Source organism: Chiloscyllium plagiosum, unplaced genomic scaffold (assembly GCF_037043375.1).
Source record: "Chiloscyllium plagiosum isolate Xiang-an unplaced genomic scaffold, Cpla_swu_hap1 HiC_scaffold_30, whole genome shotgun sequence".
NCBI classification, from domain to species: domain Eukaryota; kingdom Metazoa; phylum Chordata; class Chondrichthyes; order Orectolobiformes; family Hemiscylliidae; genus Chiloscyllium; species Chiloscyllium plagiosum.
In genome coordinates, this window is record NW_028270168.1 from 52367332 (window position 1) to 52382923 (window position 15592).

The window sequence follows — 15592 nt, forward strand, 5'->3', positions numbered from 1 at the left end:
GGGTATTGGGCAGGATACCAGGAGCCCATGTGTAATGTTGTAGCTGCTGACTACTTTGGTAAACCTGAGGGTTTTTACAATGAAACATTGTCTTCCATTTTGGGGTTTTTTTAATGTACACTTTGGCATGCGATAAAATAGTTATTACTTTGAGTTCTTTGATAGAAATTCAGGCCTATCTCTGACCTGTAAGCAGTACAAGTATAAAGGCACAAACTGCCAGCATGAAATGCTTTTTCCTAGTTTACCAACAGTATCCGAAGGAATAGTTTATTCCAGAACAAAGAACAACAACAAAGAAGTGCAGGAACAGGCCCTTCGGCCCTCCAAGCCTGTGCTGCTCATCATGCCCCAATTAAACTAAAAAACAAACCTTCTGCCCTTATTTGGTCCGTATCCTTCTATTCCCTCCCTATTCATGTAACCATCCAGATGCCTCTTAAATGTTGCCAATGTACCTGCTTCCACCACCTCTTCAGACAGTGCGATCCTGGCCCTTGCCACTCTACGTGAAAGCCTTCCCTCGCCCATCTGCCTTAAACTTTCCCCCTCTCATCTTGAACCTGTGCTCTCTTGTAATTGAACCTTCTACCCTGGGAAATAGCCTCTGACAGTCCACCCTATCTAGGCCCCTCATAATTTTGGAGATCTCTTTCAGGTCTCCACTCAGCCACCGTCTTTCTAGTGAAAACAATCAAGTTGCTTTAACCTTTCCTCATAGCCAATGCCATCAAGACCAGGTAACATCCTGGTGAAGCTTCTCTGCACTCTCTCCAAAGCTTCCACGTCCTTCTGGTAGTGTGGCGACCAAAACTGCACACAATAATACAAATACACCCTAACAAATGCAGTTTTCTATAGCTGCAACATGGTTTGCCAACTCTTGTACTCCATGCCTCAGCCAATGAAGTCAGGCATGCCATATACCTCCTTACTCTCCTTAGCCACTTGTGCTGCTGCTTCGGGAGCTGTGTATCTGCATGCCCAGATCTGTCTGTATGTCAGTGTTCCTAAGAGGTCTGCCATTTACAGCATAATTAGATACTCCAAAATACATTACTTCGCATTTGTCAGGATTAAACTCCACCTGACATTTGTGCCCAAGTCGCCAAACTATTCTATCGTATCTTTCCACAATCGTCCGCACTATCAGCAACTCCACCAATCTTTGTGTTATCTGCAGACTGACTAATCAGATCACCCACATTTTCCTCCAGATCATTTATATATAACAAGCAACATAGGATCTAAGACTGATCCTTGTGAAACGCCACTAGTTACCTCTCTCCATTCTGAAAAACACCCTTCCACCACTACCCTCTGTCTTCTATGACCAAGCCAGTTTTGTATCCATCCAGCGAGCCCACCCCGAATCCCATGTGATTTTAGTTTTTGTACTAATCTGCCATGTGGAACTTCAACAGTTACCTTACTTAAAGTCTATATAAACTACATCCACAGCCCTTCCCTCATCAATTATCCTTGTCACCTCTTCAAAGAATTCAATCAGATTGGTGAGAATAGCAGAGGATGACTTCGATCCATCAACCTCTGGGTTATGAGCCCAGAACACTTCCACTGCTTCCTTGAGATTACCACATAATCCAACAAAAACAGAAATTGCTGGAAAAACTCTAAGTCTGGCAGCATCTGTGCTGTTTTTGAAGTAAGGATAGGAACCATCTTAGTTGTGGCTCCCCCTGCCCTGGATCCAATGCAATAATCTAAATATGGAGATTGTTTACGCTGGCTCTCATGGCCACTTACTAGGAGTTCCAGCGATACGTGGAACTAGAACCCAAGGCTGGAAAGAGTCCAAAGCCATTGTAAGTTACCTGGTCCAGCACTAGTGTATTAGACAAAGAATTCTGGTTCACGCTGACAACAGTCAAGATTATTTTGGTTAATAATTGAGAGAAAAAAACTTGTCAACTTTGCTGTAATTAAATAAATGGGATGAATCTATTAGATATGAAAACAAAATGATCAGGATGTCACGGTGGCTCAGTGGTTAGGGACCCGAATTCAATGCCAATCTCAGGCAAGTGTCTGTGTCAAGCGTGCATGTTCTCCCTGTGTTCGTTCGTGCTTCCTCCGGGTGCTGTGGTTTCCCCTCTCAATCCAAAGATGTGCAGGTTAAATGAATTGGCCATGGGAAATGCAGTGTTACAGGGATAGAGTAGGTGGGGTAGGTCTGGGTGGGGTGCCTTTTGGGGGGTTGGTGCAGACTCAATGGGTTGAATGGCCTGCTCTCACACTGTTGAGTTCTATGATCACAATATTTTGCCAAATCACCATTGTTGCCCCACCATGATGATCTACCAAGCCCTTGTACTGCAGTGTCATAGTGCATGCCATCCAAGTGCTGCTGTCACTGTACACAGAATGCAGTAATGTCAGTGTTGCATGCACACGTGCTTCCTGTGGCCTGTTGGTGCCAGCCCAAGGCCTGTTTCTGCACTTGCACTGGCAGTCTCTTGCTGCATACAGAGTAATCCCTCCATCATGTCAGTGATCTGTTTTTAGCTCCACTAGGGCTCTATATGACAAGAATGCAGTGGCATACGTATTGTGAGCAAGACCGTGAGGGTGTTGCACCCATTCTAGTGAATGTTTTTGCCTACATAGCTAACATAGGGTTTGAATGTAAGTGATGTAATTCTGTCACAGACACTAACTTCTAAAGAAAAACTTTCAATGGATGTGATTGAAACCTGTATTGTGGCACCATTGTTTAGCAGGTGTTGGCGTCCACTCCGCAGGAAGGAGCTGAAAATCTGAACCTCTTTGCTGAGCCCAGTGTGAAACAGGAGGATTCTGGAAAGAAGCAGCTTTCGAAGGATTCCATTCTGTCACTTTATGGGTCACAGACCCAAGTTCCAACTCAAGGTATAGCGCTAAACCTCTGGCCTCAGTCTTTACTAGGATGGGTCACAGAATCAAAGGATAAGTGGGTATCATTTTGATCCACTGCGCAGACCAGTTTGTTAAATTTGTGCGGTTCTGATGCAGAAACTGAGACCATTCCTGGAGATCCTTGGGATAGCCCTCTTAAGTCAGGAGAGATTAGGACTCAGTGGTTTGAGGATGGTTGACTATTCATAGTAGTGAGCTGGGGTTGCTGAGGATCAGACGGGGGTAATCCCAGTTCCATCAGGCCCACAAATAATGCACTATAAAGTCATCTACCTGTGGTGGAAAAAGCTCCTGCCTGCCTTCCCATGCCGAGTTTCTCAATTCCCAATGCAATAATAGTTCCAATCAAATCTGGCTTTTAGTAGCACTTTGGAAGCTTGATGTAAATCTCATGATGTAAGTGTGGCACCTTTCCAAGATGGAGCACATGCACAGTTGAAATCTGAAGTCACTGATGGCAGGGAAAGTATTTTCCAACGTAAAATCTTTAGTCCACTCCTGACCATTTTTTGGAAAGTTTTAATGTCCACTTCTAGGTATCTTCTGCGCAACACAGAATTCTGTCAGTTCTTTCAGCAGTTATACCTCTTAAATGAGTTTTTAAAAAATTGCTCACTAGGTAAAGGTAAAAGCTAAAGTACCCATAGTCGCAGAGAACCATAAGGCTGCTCTCTCATTAGAGAGAGATGACTGGTGGTGGTTTAACCTGAGGTTACCACATCTTAGGCGAAAGGAGAGGTTGGGAAGGTGGGACTTTCATGTTAACCTCCATTGCTCACTGGGATATAACTTGGCCCTGAGAGTTTGATAAAATATACTCACTATTACGTTACCCTTATGACCATTACCTTTAACAATGGCTCACAGCAAATATGGTGTCTCTAATTTAACTGAAAGAACGACTACGAAATACCAGTGTAGTAGATTTTGTGTGCACTATTATCCCAGACAGGACACCCTTCAGAATGTAACAGGATAGTGAAAACAAAGGGTGCCTTAAACAGGCACTGTAAAATAAATTAAACAACAATCGCCTTTTATGATATTCCAGAATGTAATTGAGAAATCTATGATTTGGAAAATGTTAAAGTCTATTATAAAGATTGTGATAATAGAGCATTTAGAAATGTGCAATCTAATTGTGCCTGACAAATTTATCCCAAGTCTTTAAGGACGTAACAAGTAGGATAAATAAAGGGGAACCGATAGATGTAATATATTAAGATATCCAAAACATGTACAATAAGATACAGCACACTAAATTACTTAAGATGACAGCCCATGGTGGTGCAGTAGTGTATTAGCATGGGTAGGGGATTAGTTAGCTAATATGAGAAGACTCTGGGTAATCCAATGTGGAGGACGGGAAAGATTTGTGGCTGTAAGACCTGCTCCTTTTTTTTTTTGAGGTATTTTAGGTGTTGTAGGTGATTTCCTCAAATTCCAGGAGCAGTCATTACTGTTTTTTTTTAAGCTTTTGCATTGTTTTATAACTTTGGGGAAGAAAATATCAAAACAATGGCACTTTAAAAAGGAGGAAGAGAGAGACAAAGGCAGAGATCACATGGTCAGAGAATGACCCCGACGCTGCTGTTTGACACAGCAGTGAATCTGCACAGCTACTGCCTTTGTTCTTTCAGTTCAAGTGTCTCTGGACTTTGGAATGTGTCCAAGAAAAATTTAACTAACAGCAAAATTAACAGCTGAACTTGGAGGAATCTGTGTGGGAGAGCTCACAGTCTGAGAGAAGTGGAGAGTTTTTAAATCTAACCTTGCTGTAAATCTACAATGGTGAATAGAGTGGGTTCTTTAATTATGTGCTTCATTGAGATTTGTCTCTTGATTAAATTTTAAAAATATAAAATATAGGTGCTAAGTAAGTCTGGATCATTATTATTTAGAGCACTAAGACAGTGCTATTTTCTGGGTCTGTCGATTGTTAAAGAGCAAAGATGGCCTGAAGTAGAGTGATGTGCCCTTCCTGTTGGATGTGGGAGATGAGGGAGAGTTTCCATGTTACTGTTGATCTTGTCTGCAGGAAGTGCCTTTGGTTGCGAATCCTATCAGATTACATGGATCGCAAGGAGCGGTAGCTAGAGTCAACGAGGAGTTTACAGGAGCTAGGGGGAAATGATGAATGACAGTTATAGACACAGTCAGGTTGACCTGGGTTACCTCCCGGGGAGGAAGGTAGGTAGTGCAGGAGTCTGCTGTGGCTGTCCCCATTGCAAACAAGTATGCTGTTTTGGAAATTGTAGGGTGTGATGGACTCTCAGGGGAATGTAGCACAAACAGCCAAGTTTCTGATACCGAGAATGGCTGTAATGTAAAGAGGGATACATCTGGTTCCAAGTGATCGATTGTGATATGGGACTCTCCAGTCAGAGGCAGACACGGACGTTTTTGCAGCCGCTAGCAAGAAATTAGAATGCCTCCCTGGTACCAGGATCAAGGATATCTCGGAGAGGGTGCAGAATGTTCTCCAAGGGGAGGGGGACCAGCAGGATGTCATCATGCACATTGTAACTAACGACATAGGAAGGGAAATGGATGAGATTCTGAAGGGAGAATATAGGAAGTTAGACAGGAATTTAAAAAGGAGGTCCTTTAGGGTAGTAATATCTGTACTGCTCCTGGTGCTATGAGCTATTGAGGGTAGAAATAGGATGATGGAGCATGAGGAATGCATAGCTGAGGAGCTGGTGCAGGGGAGAAGGGTTGACATTTTTGGATAATTACAATCTCTTTGGGGTAGAGGTGTCCTGTATAAGAAAGACGGATTGCACCTGAATTGGAAGGAGACTATAATACTGGCAGGGAGATTTGCTAGAGTTGCTAGTAAGGTGGGGGGGGGGGGGGAGAGAACATGGGACGGGACGGGGTGGGGGGTGGAGGTGGTGGGGGGAGGTTGGGACCCAGGGAGATAGAGAGCAGTCTGAGACTGGTACACGTGAGAAAAGGAGCAAGTCAAATATTCAAGGCAGGCAGGAACAAAACAGAGAACGAGGTAGGACTGATAATTGTACTGCATTTATTTCAATGCAAGGTTAAACAGGAAAGGCAGGTGAACACAGCGCATGGTTAGGAATATGGGATTGGGATATCATAGCATTTACAGAAACATGGCTCAGGGATGGACAGGACTGGCAGCTTAATGTTCCAGAATTCAAATGATATAGGAAGGATAGAAAGGGGGGGGCAAGGGAGGAGGGGTGTGGCGTTTTTGATAAGAGATATCATTATAGTTGTACTTGGGGAGAATATTCCTGGAAATACATCCAGGGAAGTTATTTGGGTAGAAATAAGAAAGGGATTAATCATCTTATTGGGATTGTACTATAGACCCCCAATAGTCAGGGGGAAATTGAGAAACAAATTTGTAAGGAGATCTCTGTTATCTGTAACAATAATAGCATCATTGTTTACTGTAGAGAAGGACATGGAAGATATAGAATGTGGTGGAATAGATGGTGACATCTTGAAAAATGTCCGTATTACAGAGAAAGTAGTGCTGGATGTCTTAAAATATATAAAGGTGAATAAATACCCAGACCTGATTAGATATAGCCTAGAACTCTGTGGGAAGCTAGGGAAGTAATTGCTGGGCCCCTTGCTGAGATATTTGTATCATCGATATAGTCCCAGGTGAGGTGTTGGAAGACTTGGTAGTTGGCTAATGTGGTGCCACTATTTAAGAAAGGTGGTAAGGAAAAGCCAGGGAACGTACAGACCAGTGAGCCTGATGTTGGTGGGAGGCAAATTGTTGGAAGGAATCCTGACGGACAGGATGTACATGTATTTGGAAAGGCAAGGACTGATTAGAGATAGTCAACATGGCTTTGTGCGTTGATTAAGTTTTTTGAAGCAATCCTTTTTGAAAAGGATTGATGAGGGCACAGCGGTGAGCGTGATCAATATCGACTTAAGGCATTCGACAAGGTTCCTCATGGTAGACTAGTTAGATTACATGGAATATAGGGAAAAGAAGCCACTTGCCTGGAGAACTGGCTCAAGGTTAGAAGGCAGGGGGTGATGATGGAGTGTTGCCTTTCAGACTGGAGGTCTGTGACCAGTGGTGTGCCACAAGGATCGGTGCTGGGTCCGCTGTTTTCGTCATTTGTATAAATGATTTGGATGTGAACATAGGAAATTCCTGAAGAAGGGCTTATGCCCGAAACGTCGATTCTCCTGTTCCCTGGATGCTGCCTGACCTGCTGCGCTTTACCAGCAACACATTTTCAGCTCTGATCTCCAGCATCTGCAGACCTCACTTTCTCCTGTATAGTAAGTTTGTAGATTACACTAAAATTGGAGGTGTTGTGGACAGCGAAGAAGGTTACCTCGGAGTACAATGGGATCTTGATCAGGTGGGCCAGTGGGCTGAGGAGTGGCAGATGAAGTTTAATTTAGATAAATGTGAGGTGCTGCATTTTGGAAAGGCAAATCTTAGCAGGATTTATACACTTAATGGTAAGGTCATGGGGAGTGTTGCTGAACAAAGAGACCTTTGAGTGTATGTTCATAGTTCCTTGAAAGTGGAGTTGCAGGTAGATTGGATAGTGAAGACAATGTTTGGTATGCTTGTTTTTATTAGTCAGTGAGTTGAATATGGGAATTGGGGGGGTCATGCTGTAGCTGTACAGGACATTGGTTAGGCCACTTTTGAAATATTCTGTGCAGTTCTGGTCTTCGGCCTATCAGAAAGATGTTGTGAAACTTGAAAGGGTTCAGAAAAGATTTTCAAGGATGTTGCCAGGGTTGGAGGATTTGAGCTACAGGGAGAGGCTGAACAGGTTGGGGCTGTTTTCCTTCGAGTGTTGGAGGCTGAGGAGTGACCTTAGAAGTTTATGAAATGATTAAGGGCATGGATAGGGTAAATAGACGAGGTCTTTTCCCTGGGTTGGAGGAGTCCAGAACTAGAGGGCATAAATGTAGGATGAGAGGGGAAAAAATTAAAAGGCACTCACGTAGATGGTGATGCGCATATGTAATGAGCTGCCAGAAGTGGTGGAGGCTGGTACAATTGCGACTTAAACAAAACATCTGGATGGGTATATGAATAGGAAGGGTTTAGAGGAATATGGCAAATGGGACTAAATTCTGGATGTAGGCTTGCTCACTGAGTTCGAAGGTTCATTTTCAGACATTTTGTCACCATATTAAGTAATATGTTCAGTGAGCCTCTGGACAAAGCACTGCTCGTGTTTCCTGCTTTCTATTTATGTGTCCCAAGGAAACCCAAACATATAAATAAAGCAGGGAAACACGAGCATTGCTTCGGAGGCTTACTGAAGATGTTACCTAGTATGGTGACGAAACGTCTGAAAATGAACTTTCCAGCTCAGCAAGTAAACCTACATCCAGAACCACAACCTGAGCTACAAATCTTCTCAAAACTCGCTAGGACTAAATTCGTTTGGGATATCCGGCCAGCATGGGCGAGTTGGACTGAAGGATCTATTTCCCTGCTGTATATCTCTATGACTATTTTTGAATAAAAGGGGACTTTTCAGGATGACAGCCTGTCATGAGTGGAGTGCCCCGGGGATCATGGCAGGGACCACAATTATTTACAATATTCACGTGACTTGGATGAAAAAAGTGAATGTACTATAGCCATGTTTACAAATAACACACAAATAGATGGCAAGGCAGGTGTTTTAAGATGACAGAATTTACAAGGGGATATAGACAGAAACAAAGAACAGTACAGAAAGAGCAGGCCTTTTGGCCCACTAAGCCTGCGCTAACGCATGATGTCTTTCTAAGCTAAAAATCTTATACCTCCAAGCAGCCTGATTCCCTTTATTCTCTGCCTCTTCATGTATTTGTCAAGCTGCCTCTTCAATTCTGCTATTGTATTCACTGCTGCCGCCATCTCTCTGGCAGCACATTGTGAGCACTTACCTACCCTCTTTGTAAAAGAACTTTGCCTCTCACATCTCCTTTACACTTATCCCTTTTTATCTTAAACCTATGTCTCCTAGTAATCGACATTTCTTGCCACGGAAAAAGCCTTTGACTACCCATGCCCCTCAAACTTTTATAAACTCTTATCAGGCCACCCCCTCAACATTCAAGTTAAAACTATCCAAGTTTGTCCAATCTCACCTCATCACTAATATCCTCCAAACTAGGTGACACCCTGGTGGTGTGGTGACCAGAACTGCACAGAATATTTCAAATGTGGCCAAACTAAAGTTCTATACAGCTCCAAAATAACTTGTCAATTTTGTACTCTATGCTCCAACCGACCTTGTTGACCATCTTGTCCTCTTGTGTTGCCATTTTCAGGGAACTGCAGACCTGTACACCTTGATCTCTCTGTATGTTGATTCCATTTACTATATACTTCCCTCTTGCATTAGATCTCCCCAAATACATCATCTTACATTTGTTCACATTAAACTCCATTTGCCATTTCTCCACCCAAGTATCCAGCCTGTCCATATCTTGCTCCTCTTCTCTAGCAATCCTTCTCGCTATTCACAGCTCCCCCAATTTTTGTGTTGTCCACAAGCTTAGTAATCAGGTCACCTACGTTCTCCTCCAAATAATTTATATATATAACAAACATGCAAGCAACAGTGGTGATCCCTGTGGAACAGTACTGTCACAGATCTGCAATCTGGAAAACACCCTTCTACCGTTAACGCTGTCTTCTATGACTGAGCCAGTCCTGCATCCAGCTTACCATGGAATCCAAAGGATCCGAAAGAACAGGTTAAGTAAATGAGCAGTAACGTAGCAGATGGAATATAATGTCAGGAAATGTAAATTTTGGCAGGAAGAATATAAAAGCTGAATTCTATTTAAATGGGGAAAGGCTGTAGAAATCTGCAGTCCAGGGGGATTTTGCAGGACTAAGTATCACATAAAAAGTAGCATATAAGATCAAGTAATAGGGAAAGCAAATGCAATATTGGCCCTTACTTCAAAGGGAGTGGAGTAAACCAATAGGGAAAGTTTTCTAAAACTATACAAGATGCTAGTCAGACCACAGCTGGAATACTGTGAACAGTTTTGGGTCCCTTTATTCCATTCAAAGATATGTTGGCATTGGAAGTAGTCCAGCAAAAGTTTACTGGGTAAATTCGAGGTACGAAGGGATTTTCTTCTCGAGAGATGTAGAGGATGTTGGGCCTGTACTCATTGGAGTTTCAAAGAATGAGAGGTAGCCATATTGAAACATACAAGATTCTTAGGGACCTAAGCAGGGTAGGTGTGGGATGGTGGTTTCCCCTTACCTAGGACCAGAGGGCATATTCTTCAAAGAAGGGGTCACCCATTTAAGACCAAGATGAGAAGGAATGTCTTCTGAGTCTAATGAATCTCTGGAATTATTTATCACATAGGGTTGTCAAGGCTGAGATAGGTAGCTAGATTTCAAGGATTATAGGGAAACGGCAGGAAAGTGGAGTTGAGGATTATCGTCAGCCATGATCTTAGATGGTGGAGCAAATACGAAGGGCCAAATGGCCTATTTTTGCTTCTCTGTCTTATAGTCTAATGTTCTGTTTGATTTCACCCCCCATCTCAAGATATTAGTAAGCAAATTTAAAGCTCATGGTATCAGAGATAATGTATTGATGTGGATAGGGAACTGATTGGCAGACAGGAATCAGTGGGTTGAAATGCAAGAGTGTGGCAGCGACGAGTTGGGTACCACAGTGTTCAGTGCTGGGACCCCGGCTGTTCACAACATACATTAACAATTTTGCATTTCAACCCACTGGTTCCTGTCTGCCAATCCGTTCCCTATCCACATCAATACATTATCTCTGACACCATGAGCTTTAATTTTGCTTACTAATGTCTTGAGATGGGGGGGTGAAATCAAAGGAATTGAATGCAATATCTCCAAATTTGCAGATGACAGTAAGTTGGGTGACAGTGTGTGCGGTGAGGAGGATGCTAAGAGGCTGCAGGGTGACTTGGATGGGCTGGCTGAGTGGGCAGATACTTAGCAAATGCAATATAATATGGATTAGTGTGAGGTTATGCACTTTGGTAGCAAAAAACAGGCAGGCAGATTATTATCTGAATGGTGGCAGTTTAAGGAAAGGTGGTGTGCAACAAGATTTGGATGTCATGGTGGCACAGGTTGGCATGCAGGTGCACTTGGCAATGAGGAAAGCTAATGGCATACTGGCCTTCATGGTGAGAAGACTTTGAGTATAGGAGTAGGGATGTCTTGCTGCAGTTGTACAAAACGCTTGGTGAGGCAACACCTCATGTTCAGTTTTGGTCTCCTAGCCTGAGGGAGTCCAGCGAAGGTTCACCAAATGGATTCCTGGGATAAAGGAGTGAGATATGAAGAAAGATTGGGTTGACTGGGATTGTACTCTCTGGAATTTAGAAAAATGCTGGGGAGGGGCAACTCACAGAAACATACAAAATCCTGATGGCACTGGATCGAGAAGTTGCAGGGAGAATGTTGGGGAAGTCCAGAACCATGGGTCACTGTCTAAAAATAAGGTGTAAGCCATTCAGGACTGACATGAGGAAGACTTTTTTCACTCAGTTATGAACTTGTGGAATTCTCTACCACAGAAAGCTATTGGGACCAGTTTGTTTGATATATTCAAGAGGGAGCTGGATGTGATCCTTGTGGCTATAGGGATCAAGGAGTATGGAGAGAAAGTGGGATTTGAAATTGCATGATCAGCCATGATCATATTAAATGGTGGTGCAGGTTCGAAGGGCCGAATGGCTGACTCCTGCACCTATTTTCTATTTTCCTTTCACCCAACAATGAGGCTGAAATTTCGCACCAGCCTTTCATCCTGTCTCCAGTTCTATGTATTTTCACTGATAATCTTCGCAGAGTGCTTTGTTAACTTGAGCTTTGATAGCATTTAATGGTGTGAATGGCGCAGCCTCCTTAACATCTGTGCTGCACGATGTGCTGTGAGTTGCGTTGTGACAGTTTGAGGCCATGTTGATTCAGTGTAGGATTCATGGTGTAAAGTTTTTGTTAGTGAGTCAGGTGGTGATTAGATACAACAGACTGCTTCAGAAATCTGTTCCTCCTTGATGCTGAAGGAGATTTATTTAAACTCACAAATGTACAACACAGTTGGCTTGGTTCTTTGAAAACGTGGGTGTGCTTAGTCTCAGGTGCCTGCATTTTTCTGTTACCATATATGTTTTCCACTTCAAGTACTTGTCCAGTTCCCTTTTAAAATTGTTTATGGATTCAGCTTCCACCATCTGTGCAGATCAAATGTTTTCGAAGCTAACAACTCTTGAGTGAAAATATGTCTCCTTACCTCCCCTCCGTGTTCTTTTAAAGTCAGGGATCAAATTGACTGAAATTTTTGGATTATATATCTTCATTCACTGAATTGTTAGATCAGATTTTAGAGAGAGAACAGTTAATACACAACAACTAAACTCAGAACTTGCAATTGGTTAAGGACTGTACAGATCTAGACATGGATTGTTTGAACTTGCAAGCAAGTGATGTTCTGATCCCGACACGACAGACGCCAGAAGTGGTCCTCCCAAGGTTATGTCTCGTACAAATAAACACTGTCATTTATAATGCACTGTCTTTCCATAATTTTCCTCCCACAGTACATGACACTCCTCTCAGAGAGCGCCAACTTCCACATTTCTACCAACTTTGCCAACTTTCTAAGTGTTTTTAATTTATCTTGGGGCATTAGTGTTACTGGCAAGCCTGGCATTTATTGCCCTGGGCAGCTGGTGGTGGGCCTGTCCCTGAACTATAGCTGAAAACAGTTTGTTGCAGATTTCCAATTTGTTTCAGAGGGCGCTCAAAAGTCAGCCATATATAGGGCAGACTGGAGAGCAGGCTTCCATTCCTCAAGGGCTTCAATGAACCAGTTAAAATTTATAACAATCACAGTGACTTTTACGAAGGCTTTTATTTCTATTTAATTGAATTGAAGAGCTGAGGTGGGTTTTGAACTCCCGATTCAGTAGACTTTTGGTCCAGGCCTCTAGGTTCCGAATTCATTCCGGTAAACATTACTTTTTCATACCTAACTGAAATATATAATCTCTTAAGGAATTTACACATGGTGAGCTTTCTGATATCAACAGTTCCACTTGTTTTGTGATCTTACCTATTCACTATGTTTCAGTCAGTCGAGTTGCCTTGAGCCCAACTGTTCCTGACTGATATTCATATGTGAACAGTCCCACTGTCATATTTGCTAAAGATAGATTTCTTCCACTATCTTGTGTATTTATCAAAGCACCATACCTTTGCAGCACTATCAATTTGTAATCAATACAAGTTAGGAATGATTATGGCATTTGTGAGGCTTTGAAGGTTTTGTGGTTTGACACCATATGACCTATATGAGGCAACACCAAGTTATCATACCTGAAGCTGAGTCCTGGTTTAACCGTTTATCTGAAAACCTCGAGACCAACTGTTTTCTGGTTGTTGGATACAAGGCAGTAAACAGGTTTGTGCAGTTTTAACCACCAATTCTAACTTGGCAAATAGGTTTAAAGTCAAGGTCACAGTATCTGCTGGTATTTCAGGGACATTTCCAGTTCTTCTGATTCTGTTGGGAAATCTTTGTCACTTTGCTTAATGAATCCATTAAATAATTCTGAATTTTTAATAATCCATTAAATATTAATTAATTTACTTCCAATTAAGTAATGGTTATTAGTTTCTGTACTGGCTGCACTTAACTATTATCGATCTCATTGTATGCGTAAATGTATACATAACATTCCCAGAAGAGAGGAATCAGGCACAAAGCAATCTCCAAATCACTTGCATTTACCAAAATGCATTTCGGTCCACCATCAGTCTGTTGGAAATAACTGCTTAACCTGAACAAACCTAAAAGCAATGTTTATCTTTCCCCAGGGACCAGACGGACCTGTAGACCTGCTGAGTTTGGGCTCTTTGTGGTAAAAAAAAAATCTTGGCTTTTAGATTTATTCGGGTTTATTTGGGCTGAGCGAAGTTGTTTTTCCAAAGGGCCAAAACTCAGGATGTCTACAGATCCATTTGGGTCCATTTTCAAAAAGGTCTTCAGTTTTTAATCTCCTTGGTTTTCAGATCGGATCTGTACTGTCTTTCACATGATTTTGCATTTCTATTGTTTTCTATTTAATGTGATCTCTAGCATTTGCAGCTTATGCTTCAACTACATTTCATGTTTTTCAAGAGTCTGGAGATGTCACTTAAATTTGCATATGCGTTCTTTGTAATCCTGCATAACAGAAGCTGGCACAATGAACCCATTTAAAAAGCAAAGAAATGACTGGTCTCTCTCTCTTTTTTACAGGCACAATGTTTATGGCTTCTGCACAGGTGCCCTACGCTCCCTGTATGCCATCTGGTTACACCAATTTCCCACCTGTGGGTAGTGCAGTAACACCAGCTGGCGGCATGCTGAGTAATGTAGGGCAGTCAATGGGCATGATGGCCCCAGTGGCAATACCAGGAGGATATGTAGGTGGTGTACAAGCTAGAGTAATGGGCATGCCCAGTGGGATGATGGCACAACAGGGAGCCTACATGGGTGGATTGGCCATGCCTCAGCCGGTATACGGGGCACAACAGGCACAGCAGCTACAATGGAACATCACCCAGGTAAGCAGCATTCCTGCATGCAATTCAATGTCTTAGCACAGTATTCACAGCATTCTCGGGTGTATGGTAACCTGGGCAAACCTGCTACAATAGGCCCCTCAGGATGTTGTTCAAGAGGGAATTGCAACTCTCAGTCAAATATCCATCCGTAATCTATGCTGGGGATAGATATGGATGGATATTGCTTGACATTTTCTTTCTCTCTAACCTGTTTGTTTCAATGCATGCCACTTTTATATGTTTTGGCCATGGACACATGGCATCATAATGTGAAGACCTCATGAACTGTCTGCATAGTACCTAGCAATTTCTCTGTGAGTGTGTAGAGTTAGTGGACCATTTTTTAGCTCCAGTATGACAATGACTTCCTGGACCACTTCACAGAGCAGTAATGGGCCAATCACAATTATGTGGGATATACTGATCAGATCAGATCAGATAAGGGTTGTAAATGTTCTTCCCTAAAGGACATGATTAAATGGGTTGAGTTTTCATAACAATCCCAACAACCTCAAGCTCACGTCTACAGATCGATCCATTCAGTTTTGAACAATGGACAAGAGAAGGGGGATCTGATTTGAAGTGTACATTGACAGGAGCAGGGAGAGCGACTGACTATTGTACAATAATCATTGTGTCCCACCTCCTCCTGGGTGGTTTCCAGCAAGAATCAAGTCATATTCAGCTCTTGGCAAAGGAACTAGAGGAAGATGAAATTTGTTTTTATGTATTGAGTTGTTATGATTCAGAATGAAGTCTTGAAAGGATAGCAGAAACCAATTTATTGGCAACTTTATGCAGATTGGATAAATATTTTGATCATATATATAAATTTGCAGGTCTTTAGAAATTGAGCAGTAAAATGGGACTAATTGCTTTGTTCTTTCAAAAAGCTAGCAAGCATGATGGGCTGAATGGTCTACTGCACTGTAAGATTCTATGATTGAGGAGGCAGAGCTGGCTGAGATTGGCACTTGTATTGTCATGATGTCAGTTAGTGGTACCTCTGGGCAAGTTAGGTCCCAGAATGAAACCAGGCTTGATGGATCATGTGCTTAATTTTTGTTGTTGATTACAGTGGTGGTC

At 42.4% G+C, this 15592-nt stretch overlaps 1 protein-coding gene across 2 annotated transcripts in view; it reads left to right on the plus strand.

Annotated features, from left to right (window-relative positions):
- Positions 1-15592, plus strand: part of LOC122563757 (stromal membrane-associated protein 2-like) — a 60635-nt gene that overhangs the window by 38472 nt on the left and 6571 nt on the right. Inside the window, exons 8-9 of one of the 2 annotated variants that reach the window (XM_043717955.2) lie at positions 2739-2889; positions 14199-14506. In XM_043717955.2, the coding sequence (XP_043573890.2) occupies positions 2739-2889; positions 14199-14506 (459 nt within the window). The remainder of the gene's footprint in view (positions 1-2738; positions 2890-14198; positions 14507-15592) is intronic. The other variant, XM_043717956.2, reaches the window with a different exon arrangement.